This window comes from Hydractinia symbiolongicarpus, chromosome 15 (assembly GCF_029227915.1).
Source record: "Hydractinia symbiolongicarpus strain clone_291-10 chromosome 15, HSymV2.1, whole genome shotgun sequence".
NCBI lineage: Eukaryota > Metazoa > Cnidaria > Hydrozoa > Anthoathecata > Hydractiniidae > Hydractinia > Hydractinia symbiolongicarpus.
Genome location: NC_079889.1, coordinates 5797713 through 5823896, shown reverse-complemented (window position 1 = coordinate 5823896; position 26184 = coordinate 5797713). Strand labels below are relative to the sequence as shown.

Here is a 26184-nt window from a genome sequence, read left to right as displayed (position 1 = left end):
TGTGACATCAATCATATGTGACTTCTGTCTTTTTGTAGACCACAATTTGAGAAGGTTGCCAGAAGTGAACTGCTAGAATCGTGTTTCCTTGTGAATGACCTCGTTCTGAGTGAAAATATTGACGACGATATACAGAAATGACTAAAACGAGATCATTTCTGCATGTGTAATCTTTTGTGTAAATTTTTAGAAGTTTTTTTGATTTATTTATTCCAAATTTTGTTTAATATTTTTACCCTTGTATATTCCAAGTTATATGAAACATTTTGAAATGAAATGTTTTGATTTATCCATAGATATGTATACATTTTTAGAATAAACAATTGATTTTTCACCTAAACAATGTTATAGTGACCTGTTAATATTGTGCCCTAAAATTTGTGTAGCAATTGCTTCTTATATTTGTTTATCAAACTCTTAACAGGACTATATATCTTTATAGTTGAATTAAAAGATTTTTTTTGTGATAATGGTAATCGTTTAGAGCATAATGTAAAAACTATGTTAAACGATACGTCTGTGTTGAATTCTCTTCGTTTTACTGGTCAAATAATTCATCAACCTCTTGTGTGTTAAGTAAAATGTTTGTTTTGCCTGTTACATATGTGCGTTTCACTTGTTACATGATGTGTCGATTTCTCTTTATTTTTCTTGTTAAATGATGTGTTGACTTGTTTTTGATTTACTTGTTGAATAATTTGGTGAATTATCATCTGCTTATTGTATCATGTTCAGACACTTGTTTAAATATGTGTAAATTCTTTAATGCCAATTTATTTTAGAAGTTACTAGTAAACAGTCGCTTAGTTATACTCAATAGGTATTGATATTATGTGAAAACTATATACATGAGTTTTTATTATAAATGTTGTGATTTTAGAGCATAATAATATTGGACATTATGAGTGGAGGATTGTATGGTGGAGGTAGGTAAATTATGTCATAGACTGTAACTTGTACTGACACTGAATATGTACCAACACTGAGATTACATACTAGCACCAAGTTTATATACCAGCATCGAGTTTATGTACCAGCACCGAGTTTATGTATATATATTTTAGATGAGGTTGGGGCAGTTGTTTTTGATGTTGGTTCTCATACTACTAGAGTTGGTTATGCTGGTGAAGACTCTCCAAAGGTATTCTGTTACATCTGTTGTCACTGTTTTTATTGTTTTTGTTGATTTTGTTGAGTGACATATTAAATAATATAGAAGTACCTCTAAGTCGAAAAAATAATTTTCCAGCAAAACATTGCAACAAAATAAAAATCACCATTGCAAACATTGACATCATCTTGCAGTACCTCTTTTGTAAAACATCAGACAATTGTATCTTTGTCAATTAAAATATTACATAAATCATCACTTGGTCAGTGTAATGAAAAAGAAAGTTGTATACGCACATGTTGCTGAATTATACTTTGAAATGCAAAATTTGCAATTCTTCATCAACCTTATTAATTGAGTTCTAAAAATCATAATATTATTTCTTCTATATATCATAGTATATAACATTTTCAGAGTATTGACGTCACACTCAACTAGTGTAAAATAATAAATTTACGCAGCTAGATGGCAGCAACTAAAATTGATGATGCGACAAATTAGTTCTGCCAACAATGAAATTGATGCAGATTGATGTTGTGTGTAGTGGAGATGTTTGTCTCCTCTCCCAGTACGAAGATCTGCACATCCTGCTCACTGCCACTATGCAGTGTCTTAGCACAAAATATCTGTGCTTCAATTTAAAAGAAATTAATATCAAAATTTCATATTAAGACCTAATTTAGGTCTTTTGCTCAACAATTATTAACAGGTTGTTATACATAGATGTCATGTTCTAATTGTCTTTTAAAAGATAATTTGCAAATCTCTACTTAGGGCGAGATTTCTACCACTATTGGTGTCATAACAGAACAAGACGAAACAATGGATACAGGTATGCTCATGCCGAGTTAAAATCGATTTTCTTGATTCACAATTTTAAAAATTGCAATCATTTAACAGGTTTTTGATTATTGAATTTTTTCCAGCAGTTATTTATTTTATCAAGAAAATGAAAACTTTTACAAGTAGACCTATTTTATGATAAGTTAATAGCAGTCACATCAAAGTTTGGAGACACTGAACTTGTCATGGTGGGCGGCGACTTTATTGGTCATGTTGGGAAGTCATCTGAAGGTAATAGGGGTGTGCATGAAGGCTATGGATTTGGGAGCAGAAATAAGAAAGGTGAGAGATTGCTTCAGTTTGGAATGGCAACGGACATGGTGGTTTACAACACATCATTCAGTAAGAGACAGAGTAGGCTGATAACATATGAGTCAGGTGATTACTTCCTGGTTGGAAAGTCAGACAAGAAAGTGGTGAAGGACGTGAAAGTTATATCGGGGGAAGAGTGTGTTTCCCAGCATAGGTTGCTGGTTTGTGATATTATCTTGAAGAGTGTTAAAGAAGCCAAGGGAAAGTCCAGGCCCCGTTGTAAAGTCTGGAAGCTGAAGGAAGAGATTGTAGCAAGACAATTTAGTGCAAATGTTCAGCAGTTAGCCCACAATGGTCAGTGTGATAGAGACAATGTTGAAAGTACTTGGACTACTTTGAAGAATTGTCTTCTAGAAGCTTCTGATGATACCTGTGGGTGGACGAAAGGACCAGCTAGACATAGACAGGCCTGGTGGTTGAATAATGAGGTTGACCAGTGTATAAAGGAAAAGAGGGAACTTTGGAAAGAGTGGAAGTCAGGTGGTAGTAAAAATATTTACTTAGAAGCTAAGCGTCGTGCTCGTACAGCAGTGTATAAGGCAAAATCAGAAGCAGACAGAAACAGATTTGCAGATGTGTTAAGAAGGGAAGACCAGCGCAATGAGGTATTCAAGATAGCAAAGCAAATGAAGAAGACTAATCAAGATGTTGTAGGTGAGAAGTGTATACGTAGTGATGAAGGTGTTTTGGCTAGCACAGAGGAGGAGAAAAGGGTAGCTTGGAAGAATTATTATCAGAGGTTGCTTAACACTGAGTTTGATTGGGATGAGGATAATTTGTCTGATGATGATGTTGTAGAAGGGCCAGCTATGCAGATCAAGACAGAATGGGTAGTGAAGGCTATTAGGAAATTGAAGATTGGCAAGACTGCAGGAGTATCAGGTATTGTTGCAGAGATGGTAAAAGCATCTGGATATATTGGAGTTGAGCTTATTACATGTCTTGCTAATCAGATTATAAAGGGTGGTGCTATTCCGAGTGAGTGGCAGTCGAGTGTAATAGTGAATTGTTTCAAGGGCAAGGGTGATGCATTAGAAAGAGGTAACTATAGAGGTTTGAAGTTGGTTGATCAAGTAATAAAAGTTATTGAAAGAGTGATTGATAAGTTACTTAGAGAAAGAATTGATATAGATAAGATGCAATTTGGTTTTGTTCCAGGGCGTGGCACTACAGATGCAATATTTTTACTCAGACAGCTTCAGGAAAAGTATTTAGGAAAGAGAAAGAATCTCTATTTTGCCTTTGTAGATTTAGAGAAAGCTTTTGATAGAGTGCCACATAAAGTTATTTGGTGGGCTATGAGAAAATTAGGTGTGGATGAGTGGCTAGTTACGATGGTACAGTCTATGTACAGCAATGCTAGAAGTCGTGTCAGGATTAACGATTCACTTAGTGATGAATTTAGTGTAAATGTTGGTGTACATCAGGGTTCTGTACTTAGTCCTTTGTTGTTTGTTCTAGTCTTGGAAGTGCAAGAACAGGTTGTCCATGGGAGTTATTGTATGCAGATGATTTGGTTCTCATAGCAGAGTTAATGGAAGAATTAGTTGAAAAGTTTGAGAAGTGGAAGAAAGGAAAAGAAGAGAAAGGACTAAGGGTGAACACAGCAAAGTCTAAAGTCATGATTAGTAGCATTGCATCCAAGTGTGACCTTGTAGTTGGAAAGTGGTCTTGTGGAGTTTGCAGGAAAGGAGTTGGTAGTAACTCAATTTTTTGTCAGACTTGCAAGCATTGGGTACATAAGAAGTGCAGTAGTATTGGTGGAAGGTTAAGAGCTTACATTCAGTTTGTATGCAAGCGTTGCAAAGGTGAGATTATAAAGAATGAAGTATTTCCAGCTTCAATGATGTACAACAGTGGCTTGTTAGAGATAGTTGAGAACTTCTGTTACTTAGGTGATATGTTGGGCAGTGAAGGGGGTGTTGGAAAAAGTGTTACTCGCAGGATAGGTTCTGCTTGGAAAAAGTTCAGAGAGTTACTTCCTTTGTTGACTAGGAGAGTCTTGTCAATTGAGTTAAAAGGTAGGTTGTATGAGGCCTGTGTAAGAAGTGTTATGTTGTACAGTAGTGAGACATGGGCAGTGAAGCAGGAAGATCTTGACCGTTTAGAAAGGAATGATATGAGAGTGGTTAGGTGGATGTGTAACGCCAGTCTGGGAGACAGAAAGAGTTCAGATGAGCTAAGAAGCAGGCTAAGTATCCGTAGAATTAAAGATGTTATCCAGATAAGAAGATTGAATTGGCTGGCGCAGTTAGAAAGAATGGAGGGGGATAATTGGGTAAGGAAGTGTAGAAACTTGATAGTTCCTGGGGCAAAGCCCAGAGGCAGACCAAGAAAGACTTGGCAGGAGGTTATAAGGACAGACTTGATAGAGAGGAAGTTGAGTTTAGATCTAACACAGTCAAGATCAGATTGGAAGAGGGTCATTAATATACCCCGTCCAACCCATGTTAGCATGGAAAACGAACGTTAAGCCGAGAATGATGGTGATGATGATGATGACCTATGCCTTTTTCGCACAAAACATTGATGTTGTAGCCTTATTCCATGATCAATAACTTGTTTTCTCTGTTCCTCACTTTTTTAGACAGCACAACATTAACACCAAGCTCGCGAAGATATCATTTTGATCCACAACATGTGTTTCCTATCTCCAACAAAGACATGGCCACGCCACTCAAAGATGGCATGATTGAAGAATGGGATTTGTTTGAAAAATTGTTAAACCACATTTATAAGGACCATATACGTGACAAATCCGAAGCACATCCAGTGCTGATGTCAGAAGCACCGGTATAATTTTTTTGTGATTGTTTTAAAAACCCCTTTCTCGGAAAGTCAACGTATGTAAAATTTTACATTTTAAACGCATACAATAGACCTTTCCTGAATTTCCTAATTATGTCAAACTCAATTAAAAAAGGTCCATACTAAAAGTGATTCTTATCCCTTAGTTTCTTAGCAAAAGGTAGAACAAATTACCTTATTCGTAACTATCTTTATTCGTTAAGTGCCTTAATATCGGGATAAAAGTTACGGTCAAACCCTTCATAAAGCTTCATAAAGAATAGCCTCTTTTCACAATAATTATTTTCCTCAAATTCAAATAAAATCCGACCAGAATATTATATTGCTCTAAAAACTTCATTTTTCTCATGATAATTTAATATTCTATCTGAATATCATTATTTAAAGAGCACAGAAACATTATAAAATTTGGGATGACGTAATTTATGAAATTCGGGAAAGGTGTATTAACGCAGTTTCCCCAAAATTACATTGCGGGTGCATAAAATATGGAAGAAGTCTAGTAAAAAATAATTCTTGTTTTAAATTTTCTTTGCTCTTTAAGCAAAAGAGTAAATTCAACTACGACGCCACTCCGAGCATCTTTTACTCCGCGAAATAAAGCCAAATAACATCTTTTCGCTGTTTACCAATTTTTTATTTTTCGACTTGCTGTAGCTGTAGATAGTGCTAGTTAGGAAACCCCTATAGCCCAATTGTTGTTTGGTGTGTCGTTGCTTTTTCCCCAAATAAGTTTTCTTAAAATGATCAAATAATTTGTTGGAATGCTTCATTTTATCATAATGCATACTGCATGCATACCCTTTCCATACCAGGTCGTAGTTATTTAGTACATGGAAAAAGTAGCTGTGTTTGCTTTGTTGGATATATGAACATCCTATTTTTATGACTTTTAATATCTCAGTTGCTTAACATAAAAGAATTGAGAAAATGACAACATAGTTGCCATTTAACTGATTTAACTGTATCTGTGGTTTAAATGATTTAGCTGTAGTTGTTGTTTAACCGATTTAACTGTTGTTGTCGTTTAACCGATTTAACTGTTGTTGTCGTTTAACCGATTTAACTGTTGTTGTCGTTTAACCAATTTAGCTGTAGTTGTTGTTTAACCGATTTAACTGTTGTTGTCGTTTAACCGATTTAACTGTTGTTGTCGTTAACTGATTTAACTGTTGTTGTCGTTAACCGATTTAACTGTAGTTGTCGTTAACCGATTTAACTGTTGTTGTCGTTTAACCGATTTAACTGTAGTTGTTGTTTAACCGATTTAACTGTTGTTGTGGTTTAACCGATTTAACTGTAGTTGTGGTTTAACCGATTTAAATGTTGTTGTCGTTTAACCAATTTAGCTGTAGTTGTTGTTTAACCGATTTAACTGTTGTTGTCGTTTAACCGATTTAACTGTTGTTGTCGTTAACTGATTTAACTGTTGTTGTCGTTAACCGATTTAACTGTAGTTGTCGTTAACCGATTTAACTGTTGTTGTCGTTTAACCGATTTAACTGTAGTTGTTGTTTAACCGATTTAACTGTTGTTGTCGTTTAACCGATTTAACTGTTGTTGTCGTTTAACCGATTTAACTGTTGTTGTCGTTAACTGATTTAACTGTTGTTGTCGTTAACCGATTTAACTGTAGTTGTCGTAAACCGATTTAACTGCTGTTGTCGTTTAACCGATTTAACTGTTGTTGTCGTTTAACCGATTTAACTGTAGTTGTGGTTTAACCGATTTAAATGTTGTTGTTGTTTAACCGATTTAACTGTTGTTGTCGTTTAACCGATTTAACTGTTGTTGTCGTTAACCGATTTAACTGTTGTTGTCGTTTAACCGATTTAACTGTTGTTGTCGTTTAACCGATTTAACTGCTGTTGTTGTTTAACCGATTTAACTGTTGTTGTCGTTTAACCGATTTAACTGTTGTTGTGGTTTAACCGATTTAACTGTTGTTGTCGTTTAACCGATTTAACTGTTGTTGTCGTTAACCGATTTAACTGTTGTTGTCGTTTAACCGATTTAACTGTTGTTGTCGTTTAACCGATTTAACTGTTGTTGTCGTTAACCGATTTAACTGTTGTTGTCGTTTAACCGATTTAACTGTTGTTGTCGTTAACCGATTTAACTGTAGTTGTCGTTAACCGATTTAACTGTTGTTGTCGTTAACCGATTTAACTGTAGTTGTCGTTTAACCGATTTAACTGTAGTTGTCATTAACCGATTTAACTGTAGTTGTCGTTTAACCGATTTAACTGTAGTTGTCATTAACCGATTTAGCTGTAGTTGTCGTTTAACTGATTTAACTGTAGTTGTTGTTTACCGGTTTAACTGTAGCTGTCGTTTAACTAATTTAACTGTTGCTGTCGTTTAACTAATTTAACTGTTGTTGTCGTTAACTGATTTAACTGTTGTTGTCGTTAACCGATTTAATTTTTTTTTAAATAACGCCAAAGATTTATCAACTTGTCTAGCTACCTTCTGACCTTACATTCCTACCCTGAACACTTTTTCCTTGCGTTTGTGTTTCGCTGGCTACTGACAAACACAATCAAAAAAATTCAGGGTTCATTTGACAGTACTGTCTCAGTAGAAAAATAGTTGTTAAGCAAGCAGTTGAGAAACTTAAGGGTGAAATTGGCCCTCTTCACTAAGCAACATAAAGGCTGACCCCGGAAATAGGGTTGCTTTGAATGAAGCGGGTATAGTTGACAAATTTTCACTCATGATTAATTTTTATTTAGTGGAATGTGAAAGAGAAACGGGAAACACTTACAGAGCTGATGTTTGAAAAATATAACATTCCAGCCTTCTTCCTGTGCAAAAATGCTGTGTTATCAGCATTTGCAAACGGTCGTTCGACCGGTTTGATTTTGGACTCAGGAGCCACACACACAAGTGCCATACCAGTGCACGATGGATTTGTCCTTCAGAAGGGTATCGTTTATGTTTTATTTGTCGACAAAATATTTCGTATTGGTAAAAAAGGATGATGTTGCTTTCTATTCCCAGTATATTGTATTGTATTGTATTATTGGTTAGTATTTGATTTGGTTTGTGTACTACCCGATGTCATTTTGATGCTTATTAATTTAAATCGAAACCGATTTTTATATGTCGTTCTTTGTTCTCAGCAAAGGAAATAAAAACCTATAGTGATATAATTGTCAACAAAAATTGTGACAATTTTTCCACAGGCATTGTTCGTTCTCCAGTAGCTGGTGATGTCTTGACAGGTCAATGTACAGAATTGCTAGCGGAATGGGGTGTGGAATTAATACCTTCGTATGCCATAAAAAGTAAAGTAAGTTTTCCTCTATCGCTAGCCTCTTCGTGTAATGTTTCTAATTTTTGATGTTTTGCGCTTTCTTCCTGTTAGGAAGAAGTTGAAGAAGAAGAAGCTCCAGTTTACACGCTTCGGAATCTACCAAAGTTAACTCATTCTTATAAAAATTACATGAACAAAGTATGGGTTGTTTTTAGTAATGATAGTGATACTGCTTTGCAAGGGTTATAGTACTTGTGTTTTCTATAGATGCTAATGCAAGATTTTCAAAAATGTGTGTTGCAAGTATCAGACAGTCCTTTCATTAGAAGGTATGCTTTTTGTATGTTATTTGCAATGGCTTTTTCGAAATAGGACGATGCTGTTTTTAAAAGTTTAGGCGGACGTTTTTTTTCACAAGCAGTATATTTAAAACCTACGCCTGGGTAAAAGTCCCAAAACTCGCGACCCACTGTTACGGGAGTATTAGTTCGAAATTATGGAATCTATAACTTCAAATAGTTTTGGTTTTTGTGTTTGAAAACTAACCTCGTTTCCATGGCTTTCTCTTTTGTTCAAAGGGACTGTGAAGAGGTTGTTTGAAAACGTCTTTCTTGGTCAAAGCTTAGTTCACACCCGTCAATAAACAATATTTTAAATATTGCTAGTGTAACACTGATCTAAAAAAACGGCGTGTTATTAAAAAACTTGTACGTATTTTTCCAGGGTAGATCAATGCTGTTTTATTTTCTTTTACTACTAGCTTACATTTACGTCAGTAAAGTGTTAATTCTGAAATTTTATTTCTAGTGAATTAGAAACAGTGCCGAGTATTTTATACGAGTTTCCGAACGGTTATAGCCGACAGATAGGCGTGGAGAGATTTCGTATCAGCGAATGTCTGTTCGACACTTCACATATCAACAATATCAAGGTAACGTTTCATACATGATGAAAGTTGATGATAAGGGAATGCAACTTTGCTTTTTTCTTCCCAGGCAAATAAAATCTAAAGCTCGGTCTGGTACTGTCTAGAAAAAAATATTGCGGTTTATGCGAGCTCTTTACGTCGCGCATTAAATCGGTTATAAGTAAATAAAAGATGTTAATTTTCTTAGGGTTTTGAGAACACTACTCTCCTGGGAGCACCACATGTTATCAACACAAGCATTGGAATGTGTGATATCGACATTCGTCCGGTAAGTGGCGCCACATCTTGTTTAGTAACCTTTCACAAGGTTTAAATGCAGTTCTTATTTTGAATTTACACTTGACATTTATGTTGTTTTATGTGTACAATTGTTTCTCCTTGTTGTCAACCTGCGATTTTCATATTTTACTGTAGGGTTTATACAATAGTGTTATTGTGGTCGGAGGAACAACCTTAATAAACGGATTCGTTGACCGACTAAATCGGGAACTTCTTCAAAGGACACCGAATGTAAGTACACATTAATTTATTGATTGTTTTTGTTTATTGTACCGTAATGCATCGGTTTATCCGCATCCCAATCACATAAAGCCTCCCTTATGTCAGCGCCCATACTCAGTTAAACATCCTTTAAGATTATGTTAGCGCCCATACTCAGCTGAGCATCCTTTAATATTATGTTAGCGCCCATACTCAGTTAAACATCCTTTAAAATGATATCAGCGCTCATACCCAGTTAAACATTCTTTAACATTATGTTAGCGCCCATACTCAGTTAAACATCCTTTAAGATTAAATTGTATGCTTCTACGATCTAACAGTTTTCAGTTAAAAGTAAAAAGAATAGACAGTTTTCAAGGTTAATCTGGTAAAACTAGAAGCTTTTGTTAATTATTTTATAATCTCGTTGTAGGGGTGTTTAACCCTATTTGCTATTGGGGGGGGGGGGGGGGGCATAAAGCGCCCGCGGCATTTTCAAATTCTAATAACTTTTTAAATACTGGATGAAATTACCTGAAATTTTGTGACTTTTCCTAACTTTTATTGGACATGGAAAATGAAAAAAAATTTTCAAAAAATTGTCCTGTCAATGTCATGTCCTTTTTGACAGGGGGTCACATCAACTTTTTTATTGTAGTGCTAACAATAAATGTTTTCTAAACTAACCAGTTGTATAAATATGCGATTATGTATGTGATAGTGACAAAAAGTCATCATACAATATTGACATGCATACTGTGTAATTTGCAGACCGGAATATTGGTAATTTACAGACCAGAATGTTTGTAATTTCCTATTTCTCTATTTCTATTGTCATATGATAACGCCATAGGTCATTTTGTCCCATGTCAATCCAAATTGTCTTTATTGAGTAGCTACCGACGTAAGTTCTAATAGATATACCAAGTTTTATTCCATGACAGCTACTAACACTAAGGTTCTCAAATATAGATTTTTCCAAAAAAATTCTTGAAGATTTGAATTCTGATCGATTTCCATTTTCTCCTTAGAGAAATCCTTTGTCTTTATACCACCTGTTAATGTTCCTAATAATATCTTACATTCTTATATTACTTTTTTAATGACTAGTACTGTAAATAGTTTTAAAAAAGATAAAAAAACGAGAATTTCCAAGAAAGACATATCTTCAACCATTGTCACATTATGACGTCATCACTTCCTGTGATGACATGTCAACCTAAATATTTTGTCACTAATTAAGTTAAAACATATTGGTGCTTCTTTGTGCCAAGTTTTGTCACTTAAAACCAAACTGAACAAAAGTTACAGCCCGCGGGCACGTTATGCCCCCCTATACTTACAAGGGTCAAAAAAGCCCATACCAAATAGTGTTAAGTATTGTTTTAAAAGCACAATCTTTCTTCTTCCCTTTTTTTGCTGTCAATTGAAGCAGCCAGACAGTAAAAATGCAGAATTCTTTGTGTTTCAGAACATGCGATTAAAGTTGGTTTCAAACAATCAATCATCTGAGAGAAGATTCAGCTCGTGGATTGGAGGATCAATTCTTGGTTCACTGGTTAGAAAATATATATACGCCTAATTTGTAAAAAGTTATTTTTTTGACTTTCCTTGACTTTGTCTTTATTCTTTGCAGGGTTCATTTCAACAAATGTGGGTATCGAAACAAGAGTATGACGAATTAGGAAAATCGATCATCGATAAAAAATGTCCCTGATGGTACCATCGATCTCAAACACTCAATCACTCAATCGATCTACTCCGTTTATTTACTCCAAAAAAACAGTAGTTATTTATTTGCACCAAGACGTTCGCGGGAAACTGTGTTTTTATTACTTTAATGGCTGTAAAAATAAATAAAAATATATGTATTAAGAAATGATTATGTTAGGCCACTAAGTGAGTGATGTCTATTTTAAAGTTTGAGTGACTTTTCTTTACAAGAAACCTTTGGACTATCCTGTGCAGTTAAACATATCATTTACATATACACTGAAGAAGAAAAACAGCCATGCCACTTGTCCAATGAAATTATCCTATAAAAATCACATGATACAATTCAACTTTTAGTTAGTTCCCGCCAGTCGTTACGCACAATCCCGAAAATCCCTGAGGCTTGGAAGTCTGCTCAAATTTAATAGTATTCAGATTAAAACAGCGACACTTCTAATTCCAATGGAAATATAAGTAAAAAAATGACAGGTTCATGTTTTATACAAATATCTGAAAATGCCTAAAAGGAAAAGCTTACATCTGTATTTACAGGCAATCCTGGTCTTCGGGTAGATCATTAGCATATTATGCCTCACTGGCTTCGTTTGTGATTTGCAGTTCTAACGACTGTGTATCAAATTCTGCTTGCAGATACACGCATGAAAACTGTGGTAGCACTGGTTCACTTTTATCACAAATATTTGAACCTTGATTTCGCATAAAAATTATGAAATCTAAGGCCGGGGAACTTAAAAATAGTCGGTATCTGGTATGATATAGTGACCTTAGAGACTGTCACTAATGTTAAACTCCCATGTTAAACAAACATCTATATGGCGGAAAGTTGAAAGAGGCCACCTTAACCCTGTTCCAAGGGTGTTTATGATTAGTTTGATAGCTGTATTGTTAGCTGCTTTGTAATAACGGCTAAGAGTGGCTAGGAGGCCCTGGCGATGGATACGGTCATCTCTCAATAACAAATGTGACGGTCAAATCTCTCATGTGCTGCGGAGGGTTTATAGCGGACACCTTAACAACAAACGTCTTTACAGAGTCAAATTTACTAGCTGTAAAACTGACAGACGCTCGTGGGTAAAGTTCAGCAGAGTTGGGGTTCATCCATTGGACTCATTCTCGTCCCCAGAGCTCTTTGAGATTAAACCTACCGTAACTCTGTCATGTGCAAAAGATTTCGACGGTTGTTGTCCCAGCATAGAGATTTGTTAGAGATTTGCTAAAGCAACTTCATTGAATTGAACCAGTAGCTAGGGTAATCAGACGTTGTTAGGTTCGCATTTTTTAGGAAATTACTCTGTGAAGGCAGCCCACGATGTTAGGGGTTTGGACATACACCTCCTAAAACATTGCTCATACTTGAGAATTCAATTTCTTATTTTAACTATGATATAAACTGGGAATCTTAAAGCTTGGTTTTAATTAGTAAAGATTAAAAATTATTATGTCATATTGTACATTTTCCCGCGTATGTCAACCTCGTTCCCAGGGCAATTTTTCGCTTTTTTAATATCCGGGACGGCGCGAAGAAATTCTTCTCGCCGTCCGAGATTGTCAGAAAGAGAAAAATGGGCCTGGGGACGAGGTTGCCACGTATTTGTATTTTTTAAAAAAATAATAATATGCACATCCCTTTGATTTATCTTACACTACATATTTTTCATGAGACTTGAGATTTTTGTTTTGAGCCTCACGATTCTTAGAAAATTTACATTTTTAGGCCTTAAATAATTCTTAAAAGCGATTTAAGTAATCCACAAATCTTTTAAAAAATGCGATGACATTTAAAACATGGTTGAACAAATGAAGTTGCTGTTAAAAATGAATATTTCATATTAAATTCAAGAAGTTAATTGTCTCGCGCGCAACATTTAAACTTGTTAAGTTAGTGAGAATTAGTTCCTATGATTATAGTAGGAACTAAAAGTTGTACAATAGACTTCATGCAACAAACCAACACGATCGTCGCATTTCAATTATTTAGCCCCGCCGTCATGAGCTGCATTATAGGTCCCAGGTCCTGAATTTTCTACACCGATAGATTGTGGACCGTGATATGCAGGCTGTGAACTTTGTGGTGGAAAAGGAGTTACAAAACGAGCATCATAACAACGAAGACATCAGTTAGATTAGATAAAGTTTGCAGTATGGAAGACGATGTAGGACTAATAAAAGCTCCTCGAATGTGCCACATGGTGCGTGGAGATAAAGGATATGGATTTAATTTGCACGGTGAAAAAGGAGTCGTTGGACAATATATAAGCGCAGTAGATCGAGGTGGGTTTTCCTCAGACTTTTTTCACTTGTCACTGGACCACAAGGTATTGCCAGTGTGTTTATGAATGCTTTTAAATAATTCTTATGTAAAAGATTAGCACAGGTTACTAAAAAGTTACTGAGAGCTAAGTGTATTTATTTAGCTACGTCCAGAAGACCTCTGATATGCGGGACAGTACACAAGTTCACAGTTTCAGTTAACCATTGCTTAAATAAATCTTTCTTTTGTTACAATACTCTTGTTGAGAATTGAAAAAGGAAGTGAACTGTCATGAATTAAGAAGCTCTGACCATGAAGAAAAGAGCTTTAGCTAAGTTGGATTAACCAGTACGGGATCTTTCCCTGATCAGGTGAGTGTCCCCCGATTGAGTAAACCACTGGATCGAGAGAGTCGGCACTGGCGGCAATTTTTTACGACCATCCGATTGAGTGAGTCATAACTGGCGGTAAATTTTTAGCTAGCTAAATACATAAACAAACCGAAGGTGCTTGGGAGAGACTTAGTTCTTGCCTAGCACCTAGTCAGCTTAAGCTCTAGAGACAGCTAACTAGCTAGCTATGTTAAAGATATCAATATTTCTCTACCATACTTTTTGTCAGATACGATAAAAAATATGCACATTTTTCTCTATATAGACTGGCTTCTTACTAAACTAATTCCAAGTACATGTCTATAAGACAACTAAAATGAGCTTCAGAGGTACAACATGTGCAACCTAGACTGAAAATATGCACCATGTTGTCAATCCAACTCAAGAAATCATCAATAGCATTGGAACGGCACGGTGAATTTTTTTTTTAATCAGTGAAGCGGCGCAAAATAAGTTTATGACTTAATGTAAACAAAAATTATATTGCACTTTTGGCCAGCAGCTTGCCCTTTTAAAAAGCAATTTTAATAAAAAAAAAATACTCACCCGATTCAGGTAAGTCTCTCCCGATCGGAAAGACTTACCTGAATAAGAGGTTGCGCACTCACTCGATCGGGTGATTTACCCCGATCGTGGGACAGTCACCTGATCGGGGAAAGATCCTGTACTGTTAACTGCCAATAACATACTAAATTTTCACGTCAAGAGACTAATTATTTCTTCAGAAAATGAGAAATAGTAATAATGCCCATAGTAGTCAAAGCCTTATAGACCACTTTCTTAGTGACATAGTTGTTTTGATTCCATTTTTAGTTGTTTTGATGACATAGTTGTTTTGATTCCACAACAATAGGCATGGGCTGACTTTTGTGTAGGTAAATTAGCAGGACTCGCACAGGGTAAATAGGCTATTAATGACTGTTAAAGATTTTTTGAGTAATTTAGGAGGAACTGAAATTAAATTTTAACTATATATATATATATATATATATATATATATATATATATATATATATATATATTCTTTTCATTCTTCTTAAAAGATTTCACTAATTTTAAGCTAATATTTCTTTTTTGTATGAATTAATTTGATTACTGTGGTCTGTTTTTATATTTCGCATCTACAGAAATGCTTGCACGCATGCAAAGAAACACAAACATTTTTACTTTAGTAGCATTGCTTTAGTTATCATCTATTAGATAAATTTATCCTGACTAAAAAACCCTTGATTAAAAGAAGTAAGGAAAACGATTAACAATAAATGTTTTCACCAGGTAGGGAAATTATCGAGCACTTCCTCCACATGATGACCCTAAAAAAATTTTTGAACCGGTATATTATTGCCATGTGTTTGTGCGTACTATTGGCCACATATTCCTGATTGTATGGGTATTTTTTGGTTATCAATATTTTGTTTTTTTTTAAGATATAATTGACCATAGCTATACATTAGTACCAACTTCGCTACCCCCTTCTCTCAGATTCTTAAAAATTTTATTTTAACAATCCTGGATGTAGGTATTCTGGATGCCGAGATCTGGGTATTTTGGATGCCAGCACTTCCGTGACTGTATAAGTGATTTAGCAATTGTGTACACAGTGATTTAGCATTTGTGCGCTAACAGCTGGGAGAGTAAGTATGTATATGATGCTAAAAATTGAATCACAGAAACATCAATTTATCAACACAGTGATTTAGCATTTGTGTGAGCATTGGACCTCCATATTAGAGATCAATTGCTGACACAAATGAACCAATAAAGCTTCTTTTTGATAGTATTCCTCATGACAGCGATTTAACATGGTAGAGTGAATGTTACCATAGCCTCGGGTTAACCCAAGCCATGTGGGAGAAATTGGGGAGATGGCACACTGTGTGGGCCGTTCGATGTTGCTGGAAGTTGTCTAGTAGAGCACGGGCCCAATTGGGTCTGCGTAGCTCAAAATGAGCATTAAATACTCTAGGACTCTCCATCTAAGCCATGACCCTTTCTGGAACTAATAGACAGGGTATATCCCTCGATATTTGTGAGGCTAGTCATGTATAATATGCACATCTATCTATCAGTGTTTTAGATTTTTTTGGATAAATAACCATTCTGTTTAGCTTAGCCCAACTATTCAAATTACAGTAAGACATCTATATATGATGATAAAACAATATCCTATAGTATCATCAACAATCATCTTAATGAAATCATCTTTAGAGAAGTCTGGCAGGTTGTTAGCATAAAGGCTATAGAGCCTTGGACCCAATAATGAACCTTGTGACTCTTAGGTCAACAGGACAAGACTTTGTGCTATGTGACAGTTAATATCATATCTTAAACTAATAATGGTAACGTTTTTATAGTTTTGGACTGTTTTTATTGTCGGTTGACGTCGTTGTGACATAACATAATTACACAAAAGATTAGATAAGGATCTAAAATTCCAAGGTCCAGGGACTGACATTTCTATCTTTCAGCCACAAGAATTCTCCACAATGATCAAATGTTATCTGTGTTGTTGTTTTATGATATTATGTAGAAGTGAGTTAAATTTGTACTGCAAATTATAACTAGTGTAATTATTCCCTGTTAAGTCAATGTTTAAGTCTTTTAACACGTTCTTTTAAAGCTTACTTTAGTAACAGTTTCCAAATGAAGAATACCATTTAGGTGGTTAATAAATGCAATGTATCAGAAGTTTTTGCAATTTACTAACAACTTCAAGCTATACAAGTTCCAAATTGTCTCAAAAGAGGAATTCTTAAATCATTTTCTGCAACTTTTGAAGTATATGAGAATGTCACCCCAACCAGATTGTCCAGTACTTCTGTCTTTCCTGAGCATATTTTTACCATCAAAGTTTATGATAATCATTTTCTTTTATTTAATTATGCAAGTGGGACTCATTTATTGCTGACACATCTAATTTCGATTCATCCAGAAGTAATTTAAATTTCCATGCATTGTGAACAAATGACCATTTATATTTAAATAGCTAACGTTTAAACCAAATACATATTTTAGATCCTGCACTACAGTGAAGCAAGGGGATCTTGACCGTTTAGAAAGGAATGATATGAGAATGGTTAGGTGGATGTGTAACGCCAGTCTGAAAGACAGAATGAGTTCAGATGAGCTAAGAAGCAGGCTAAGTATCCGTAGAATTAAAGATGTTATCGAGATAAGAAGATTGAATTGGCTGGGGCACTTGGAAAGAATGGAGGGGGATAATTGGGTTAGGAAGTGTAGAAACTTGATAGTTCCTGGGGCAAAGCCCAAAGGCAGACGGAGAAAGACTTGGCAGGAGGTTATAAGGACAGACTTGTTACGGAGGAAGTTGAGCTTAGATCTAACACAGTCTAGATCAGATTGGAAGAGGGTCATTAATATACCCCGTCCAACCCATGCTAGCATGGAAAACGAACGTTAAGCCGAGAATAATGATGATGATGATGATGATGACTACAGTTTTATAAGCAAATGAGTGGGTTTGTCTACTGTCTAAATTTATTTTGCTTTTAAACACCTTGGATACACGACTATTTAAAATATGACAGTTTACTGTGTTCCTCATACTATTTGACAGAAACATCTCAACAAGGTGACACGACATTTGCAACCATTATACTGAATAGAAAATGAGTTATTGCTACAGCTATTTCACAGATTGGATATTTTGGAGCAATTTTTGCAATAATTTTGGGGTGTATCTCAGGCTAAGTTGTCGTCACACCTGCCTTCTGTCTTTAAGGTGCGTCACCCTATTTGTTTCTGCACCTTCTTAATCTTAAACTCCCTTATACTCTGAGACTGAATAGTTGTTTGAGTATGTTACATTGTGAGTATAACTTATAGTAAAGCAATTTATTAGTATAGGTAACTAAAGATGATTTAAAAAAACAACAACATTCTATTAGTTTTAATTTTCTATTTCAGCTCTGATCGTAGTCTATATGCACAACCATATTCAGGTGTTTAATGCATTCATATCTTTGCTATACTTAAATGACACAGATTAGTATTTATTAGAACACTACAACTTTAAGTTGACTGTTGGGAAGGATGTTTGTTACTTGAGTATATCTCGATTTTAAGGTTCCATTCAGGTAAAAGGTAGCTTGTATGAGACCTAAATAAGATTTTGTACGGTAGTAAGATATGAGCAGTAAAGCAGAAAATTCTTGACTGTTTAGAAAAGAGTGATATTAGAATGGTTAGGTGGATGTATGTTTAACACCAGATTGAGAGACGGAATGTGCTCAGATAAGCTAAGATGCAAGCTAAGTATTCATAGTGTTAGCATTATATCTTTTGACATTCTTTTTTATTATTATTATTTTTATTCATTATTTTATTTACAATTGAGTTAATGCTCCCCAATCTTGCTCTCTTACTTATGCAAGTTATCATTCATTATTTTTTTTTAAGTTTGATACAAGATTTTGGCACAGTTCTTTAGCCATCCGGCTTTCTTGTTTTCAACTGATTTCTTTACAATTGTTTCTTGAGATATTTCTGTGAATTATTTTATGTAAAAATCTTTTATCTATGCAACTGAAGAGAATCAATGTAATCAAATTTTTAAAACAAAATAATAAAAAATAGTATTTTTACATTTCTATTAAGAAGGTGAAAGGTAAATTGTGAACCCAAACACCATTAACTTTTCAACATTTCCGAAATGATAGTCTCTACATCGTCTAATATGCTGATATGCTATGACTCAAAGAAAAAATCAGACTTAAAAAATAATTTTTTGAGGAAGCAATGCAAATTTAAAAAGTAATTTTCTGAGGAAACAAGACAAAAGTCATAAATAATTATTTTCCATTTGTTTTTGTTTGAGAAGAAAAAATATGGTTGTCTAACATAGGTATCTTGTCTAGGTATAAAAAATTAGCAGTTGCTGGTTGCACTGACAGGTGATTGTCTCAGACAGAATTTATTGGACATTCTACAACTTTACTAAGTTTCTTGACTCAAACAAGTGTATATAGTTTGAGATTTTTTGCCTGCAGGCAGTCCCCCTCTTAGGGTTAGACATGCCAAAAAGGATAGGTATGTAATTAATTTATGTTTTTGCTATGAAACTAAAGCAACTTTATTTATTTTATTAATTACCATTTTTAAATTTTATTTGGAATTAATTTTTCATCAGCATTTTGTAATCATTTTAATTATTGCCATGCAACCATTTTCACTCCCAACCTCCAGATTGTTTTCAATAACGTTTGCACTGAGTGTTCATACAATTTAAATTTTTGTCGACTTTTTTCTTATTGTGAAGTTAAAAAAATTTAACTGTTGAAACAAATTATTTAAAAGTTTCACACTTAGCATGACAAAGTGTTTTTTTAATACATTATCTATAATTTTCTTTCATTTTTTTGTTATTAAGGGAATTCAAATAAGAAGTAACAAGCAAAAAAATAAAGAGGAATGTAAAGGTTTATGTCATAATCAGGGTATCAAATACTACTTAAATGTTAATTGAGCTGTTACCAAATGTTTTTTAAAAATATATATTAATGAAATATAATAATGATCCAGAAAACCAATTAGGCCTTTCCATCACTGATCACTTGAGTCAAAGTGATTCTAACATGTCATTTATCTCTTATGACCATGACAATGCAAGGATTACATTAAAACTAATTAGCATTGTGGTTTTTCAGCAATGGAAAATATAATTTTTGTGGAAATTTTATATTCAACTGTCAAACACCTTTAAACACACATTTCATACAAAATATCAGTCTTTTTCAGGAAAGGCGTGCGATCGCACACACACACCTTGGCACACGCCTAAATCTTTTCAGCTGTGTGATTAATCTGAAAAATAAATATTGAGTTTTCAAAATCAACCTTTAAAATCCATTTTGTAGCACGCGATGGCAGCCCTCAAAAGAATTTTTGGAGACTCGTCAGACAAAACGTCCTATAGATTTCCATCATGGTCGGACACTTTCAGATCTCAGAAATTTTTGAATAGTCCTGGTCCTTTTAATCCACGAGCAAGCATATTCATAACCAACCTGACCATCCTAGCTAATTCACCGACTCCTGACTTAGTTTAAAGAACTACGTAGACATAATTCTCTTTTGCCTGTCATTGGTAACCAGGTCTTACACAAAAAATCCAGCCATGCGGTTCTTAACTAATGCAGAGGTGAACGCCGACGGAGCACGGATGAAGCAAGTCTGCAAAACTGCACTTACAGGCGGAATAGACATTTTATCATGGATTTAATTGTAGATAATTTCTTCAGGTCCGAATTTAATGGATTTTTTCTTTAGGCCTGTAAAAACGAAACCCACATGCAGTGTAAATTTTTTTAAAGTTTTAAGCCACGTGGATAAAGATTTTTTTTAACTTGAAAACAAAGCATATTTTTGCCTATTTGCTTGTGATGACCTGAAAAGTGAACAATAAATATAAAAATGACAGTATAGTCATGCATACTATTTCGGACATGTAGAAAAGGAAGTTAAGATTGAGAGAATCGCTATACCAGTAGACGCTCGATCATCGTGTTTGGGGTTCACGATTTAAAACTTCCCCCCACTGTCGTATGCGTAACATTCTTTGCACATGCGCTTTACATCGCGTTACTTGATTTACACGTGCGAATCATCGCACACCTACTCAATATTCCTGAAAAAGACTGAAATATATAATAATATATAATAGAACTAAAGTGATTGAATTTTAAGCAGATAGTGGCATTTTAAAGAAATTTCAAGCTTTTGATGACGTCACAGAAAATGTGTTGACGCAAGCAAAAATTTATTGCTGCCATTTTTTTTCTTTTGTGACGTACTATAAGTGTGCTAAGCTTTATTCAATTTAGACATGCCTGTGGAAAGTTTTTGAGGGGGGGGAGGATTACTACTATTATCTTTCACCAAAAATATTCAAAATATTCATACCTCTTTAAAATAAAATCATGAATAATTAATTGTACAGAAAGAAATGACGTAATTATTAAAGATAACGTTAATAACAACAAAGATGGCGCATTATGTAGAAATTTAAGACGATCTATATTATACTACACTGCACAAGCTTTAACTTTCAATAGCATTTTTGTTTTACTTTAAAATTTTCAGACATGCTTGGTGAACCATGCAGCCATGATATGGTGTGCGAAAATCTTTTTATTTGGAATATTTTTTTTAACAGCGTTTGATGCAGCAGGGGATGCTAACAAAGAATCTTTTGAAAAAAACAAAAGGCTATTGTTAAAAAATAAAAATGAGCAAAAGAAATCCGCACACTGTTTTAACAGGGTTAACCCAAGGTTCGTTTAAAAACAGGTGATGAAAAATAACAAGATTGTAAAATGTTGGAGCTCGCAGAAGCCGATTTTTTCTTGTTCATGATACATTTTTAAATAGAAATTTCTCCTGACTCAGCAATTTTAGTGTTAAGTTAAAGTCATTTTATTATGTATTGAGGCCTATATTTTTAGGAAATAGTAAAAAAATGGTATAAATAAAACACTGGGTAAATAATTCAGCTATTTGGACAGCTAAAAAAGGGTTACTGCCACCCTAACACAATAACACTATGTATATAAAAATCAGGGATTTAGACAATTCTTGCCTGTTTGACAATTTGAAATATTTTTAGAGATAGAAATGTTTTAAAAGATACTTTAAAAATCTATTTTTCTGAACTGAAACTAAAGTAAAGGAGTGTCAAATATTTGTATTTGAAAATTTACAAAAAACCTTCAACTACTAATTTAGGTTTTTTAGAATATTTTGGCATATGTGCTGCATTTGGAAACTATTATGTTTTGCTTGTATATACAGGTTTGGTTTTATAGGGGAAAGCTTACTAAGGGAATAAAATTTTGCTAACTCAAAATGATTGCGGAAAATAACTTTAGTCATTGACCCCTTCTACTTTTTTTTGCGAGAATTAACTTTTAATCTAGGTGTTAATTATTGTTTATTCAAGGTTTTAAAATACCATGTAAAGTGATATATTTAAATAATAAGAATACTAACAATAATAAATAATTAATTATAATTGAAAGTAAACTATACAACTTCAACAATGTAAAAAGATAAAAAAAAAGTGTTGTTGGTTTGCTAGATATTTACAGGAATATGTTGTTCCATAAATCCTGTAAAGCGCTTTTTCACCTAAGTACCATGAAATTCGATGTGTTGATCTAAGCACACCTTTTAAATAACTGAAATTAATTCTGAAACAACAAAAGTTTTGAGTAAACGCATTGAAGATTATATTTCAGGTAATCACACATACATGCTAAAAAAAAGTAGATAGACAGACTCGTAAAGAAATTACGTAACAAATGAGGAAATAAACTTTTATGATCTTTAAAAATATTTATCAGGCCTAATAAAATTTTTAAAGTATTGGAAGTCATGGATGGTGGGATGGAAACACTTTTAAGGTGATTGTTTACAAATTGAGTTAGTAAGTATTAACAGGCCATAAAATTTTGTTGCCCTAACTTTTAAATAGTGTGAATGATTTTTTGTTACCCAAGAGTATTAATATTTCATGAATATATATTTTAGAATTTACTTATAACAGCCATTTTTTACATTCAACTGGTGCGCTAAGTTTATGCTTCCATGTTTGTTATCAAAAGTAATGAAGATAATTTACATGCCCAACATCAACAGTGTGATAAGGGTCGACCTTGTCTCCAGCCTTTTAACTATTTTTCAGCTCTTTGATAAGGTTCTTATTCATGACAAAAAATAGCTCGCACAAGAGACTATAGCTCTCAAGCTTGCATAATGGCAGATATTAGCAGTAGGACAGAATAACGGATAGAAACTTTTTTTTGGCTAGGCAGTGATGTGACATTTGCTTAGAAGACAGAAAACTGTTAGAATACGTATTTATTTGCACCACCCAGTATTTTCAGTAATTGTTACCCTAACAATGAAATAGGTGCAACGTAAAATCACTGTTGCTCAAAGATAAAATTGGGGTGAAAGAAGCTCTGTTACCCTCAAACTTTTTCGGCTTGAGCAACATTCACAGTATAGTTGTTACTCCTCTATAAAAACTACATATGAAATGTAATCAGCACAAAAAGCACAGAAATGGTATGTCTTCCGAACAAATCACCATTGACCACTATATTGCTTTAACATAATAATTGTTGCTTTTTAATGTTTTAGGTGGTCCAGCAGATAATGCAGGAATCTGTATTGGAGATAGGGTTGTTGAAGTGAATAGTGTAAATGTAGAAACACTGTCACATGCTGAAGTGGTAAATAACATTCGTGCAATTCCAGATAAAACTTCGCTGTTGGTTGTGGATAAAATAACTGACAATTACCTAAGAAAGATCGGGCATCCTGTGACTGCAGACCTTGTTAATTACTCTTCTGTTCATGAAATTAAGATTTCTGGATCTGGTGAAAAAGATCTCAACAGTACATCAGACACTGATGCTGTTGATGAAGTCACAGACGAACCTCATGATGATCTCCCAATTACTAATGGTGATGTAATAGCAGAATTATCATTAAGTGATGGTGATGGCAAAGAGCCTGAGGAATCTGCCAGTCTTCAATCTAAGCCTGTTTCTGCTAATGAACCTGAGGATCCTGTTTCTGTGGAGGATCCTGTTGTAACACAGGAATCATTTTCAGCACAGGAGACTGCATCAGTAGAGGAAGCAGAGCCCTCTTTTCCAACATACGAATCTGTACCTCAAATGATAGCAACCACAGAAAACACAATTCCAGATCAGTCAAGCGAAGTAACTGACATGGTTGATGGCACAGCTCCTTCTGTTGAAAACAAAGACACAACAGAACCTGTCAATAAAAACAATGTCAACAACGGTGATGTAGCAATGGTTCATACACATGCTCGTCCTGCATCCGTCCCAAAGAGGAAGCAAGTCAAACAAACAAAGACAGACTGGAAAGCAAAGCAAGATCTTTTCAATAATTTGTAAAAAGTTATCCAACAAAAAAGTATTTTTTTAAAAATGCCCCTATATTTGTGTGATTTTGTGATTGTGATAAAGTTATTAGACCATATATAGAGAGTTTATGTTTTACCTTATATATAATATACACTGTAGTTCTATCAATCTTTATGTCTGTGTCTGATCAGTTGATTTTGCTGATGTGACTTTATTAACATTTTTTAAAGTTAAATTTGAATCAGTTGGAAGGTATAGCTTTACAGGTAGAAGTGTTGGGACTTACACAAACCAATTTTTATTCCTTTGTACATTTAGTGTTCCTATATAAATATATATATGTTCTTTAGTGTTTATGTAGTCACTATTGTGAAATCAATGTTAGTACACTTTATTATATTATAAGTGTTATATGGTTGGGTGGGTGTGACTGATACATGCTGAAAAAGTATGTTTTGATATGTAACTTTGAAAGAAAATTTTTTTAAATCCTATTCTGTTTTTGTAACCGTTTCGATTTGGATTTATTTGAGATTAGATATTACTCCATCAATTTTTAAGTCTTTTGTAGTGTTCAAGAACAAGTGTCTGTTTCTATTCAATTGTTTTAATATTATTTTTTGGAATTTTTAATGTGGCTTGTAGAACACTGCTATAGCATTTCCAAAGTAAGTAAGAAATGTGACCATCTTAAATTTAAAGTGTTAAGTGAGAACGGTATTTTTAAAAACAGGGATCACCTATGTTTGGGTCTGCCTCAATTTATCTTATTTTTCAAATTTTTTTTATTTTTTTTTTGAATAAGGTTATAGAATCTATTGCGTGCTTTTTGTAAACTAATGTTTTAAGTGATTTCTATGTGTGTACTTTCCCCAAACGATTTGTAATTTGTAATATAAATTTGATTAGAAAGTTTTAATGTCTTAAAGTATCTATACACCATCAATGACATTCAGATTTTTTAGTTGATACTATGGTAGTTGTAGACCTTTCTTAACAGAGAAAAAACATCAAAAAAGTCAACTTTTTACAATTTAAACAATTTAAAACTATTGAATTCACAATTAGATTGCTTTTTTAAGTATTAATTAAAAACTAGATTAGCAATCAAAAATTAGATCAGCGTCTGACTACCAAGAACTAAAAATTGTGTATTTTTGGTGCTGTAACATGGGCACCCATGTTATTATTTGAGTATTGACTTCCTGTAGGGTATGTCATATCACTCTTTAAATGGTATTGCAAGAGATTGGTGTCACACACATTCTTTATTTAATATTTTTTTGTGTTGGTGTAAAAACTATTTGCAAACAACTTTTTATGAAAGCAGATTTATTGTAAAGACGTCCATGAAATGCATTATTGTCTGCAGGATTTTATGCATTTTATTGTTTTTGGTATTATTTTCCAATCTGGCATTGAAAATTATTTTGGTGTAATGTCTAAACGGTGCTCAATTGCCTTATTATTATTATTATCTCCTTTTAATATCCATGATTAAAAATTAAATTAATAATCTTTGGTGAGTACTGAGTGTAAAAAGATATAAATCATAAGAATTTTTATTACAATTTCATTATAGGAACTATCAAGCTATTGGAAACCCTTAATTTTCTTTTTAATACTGCCCTGTTTTTATTGTCAATTAAAATTTGTTCTCCCTGAAAGAGATCCGAATTAGAGCTTGGTGTAAAACTTTAATAAGTACAAGGGTGTTAGGTTTTGTTTTTTCACAATTAAAGACAGCTTGAAAGTACAGCTTTTGGGGCAAACAATTGCAACAGTTTTCATGAAACATATTGTTGCAATGTTGTTTCACTTACCTATTTATATGCAACATATGGAATGATGTTGCATAGCACTGTTTATAATAAACCTCTTTTAAGAAATCATAATTTAAAATATGGCAGGATATGATGATTACCAACAGAGTTCAACATTTTATACACATCCATTTATTTTAGTATTTATTTTTAACTAATTTTTGAGAAGCTAAAAAACTTTTTTTGTGTTTGCTAAAGTTAGGATGCATAAGTTTTACATTTTTTTGTTTTATATTTTGCTGACACCATACAATTCGCGCAATACAATTCAATGTATAGTGGATTTGAGGTTAATTCTATTATTTGATCAAGTATAATGACAA

The 26184-nt window shown here is 33.9% G+C and overlaps 3 protein-coding genes across 5 annotated transcripts in view; all 3 read left to right on the top strand.

Annotated features, from left to right (window-relative positions):
* The window catches only part of LOC130629261 (serine/threonine-protein kinase Nek5-like), a 35445-nt gene extending 34564 nt beyond the window's left edge, over positions 1–881 (top strand). For all 3 annotated transcript variants that reach the window (XM_057442403.1, XM_057442402.1, XM_057442401.1), the window contains exon 16: positions 39–881. In XM_057442403.1, the coding sequence (XP_057298386.1) occupies positions 39–141 (103 nt within the window). In that variant the 3' untranslated portion in view covers positions 142–881. The remainder of the gene's footprint in view (positions 1–38) is intronic.
* LOC130629263 (actin-like protein 6A) lies at positions 836–11661 on the top strand. The gene is made up of 13 exons (XM_057442405.1): positions 836–926; positions 1065–1141; positions 1886–1943; positions 4854–5059; positions 7810–8002; positions 8263–8369; positions 8445–8531; positions 8601–8662; positions 9141–9264; positions 9449–9529; positions 9676–9771; positions 11213–11299; positions 11378–11661. Exons 1-13 carry the CDS (start codon positions 902–904, stop codon positions 11456–11458), a joined length of 1284 nt encoding a protein of 427 aa, XP_057298388.1. The 5' UTR covers positions 836–901; the 3' UTR covers positions 11459–11661.
* Positions 11662–13503: 1842 nt separating this feature from the next.
* On the top strand, positions 13504–25412 carry LOC130629265 (Na(+)/H(+) exchange regulatory cofactor NHE-RF2-like). Its single transcript, XM_057442408.1, has 2 exons — positions 13504–13746; positions 23281–25412. The coding sequence occupies exons 1-2, from the start codon at positions 13617–13619 to the stop codon at positions 24066–24068; spliced, it is 918 nt and encodes a 305-aa protein (XP_057298391.1). The 5' UTR covers positions 13504–13616; the 3' UTR covers positions 24069–25412.
* The last annotated feature ends 772 nt before the right edge of the window (positions 25413–26184 follow it).

What these genes read in the sequence shown, in the direction of transcription:
- LOC130629263 (XM_057442405.1), top strand. Translation starts at nt 902, where the DNA reads ATGAGTGGAGGATTGTATGGTGGAG. An exon ending in TGGAGGATTGTATGGTGGAG is followed by an intron (nt 927 to 1,064) that starts GTAGGTAAATTA and finishes TATATATTTTAG; the next exon opens with ATGAGGTTGGGGCAGTTGTT. An exon ending in TTCTTCAAAGGACACCGAAT is followed by an intron (nt 9,772 to 11,212) that starts GTAAGTACACAT and finishes TTTGTGTTTCAG; the next exon opens with AACATGCGATTAAAGTTGGT.
- LOC130629265 (XM_057442408.1), top strand. Translation starts at nt 13,617, where the DNA reads ATGGAAGACGATGTAGGACTAATAAAAGCTCCTCGAATGTGCCACATG. An exon ending in TATAAGCGCAGTAGATCGAG is followed by an intron (nt 13,747 to 23,280) that starts GTGGGTTTTCCT and finishes TTAATGTTTTAG; the next exon opens with GTGGTCCAGCAGATAATGCA.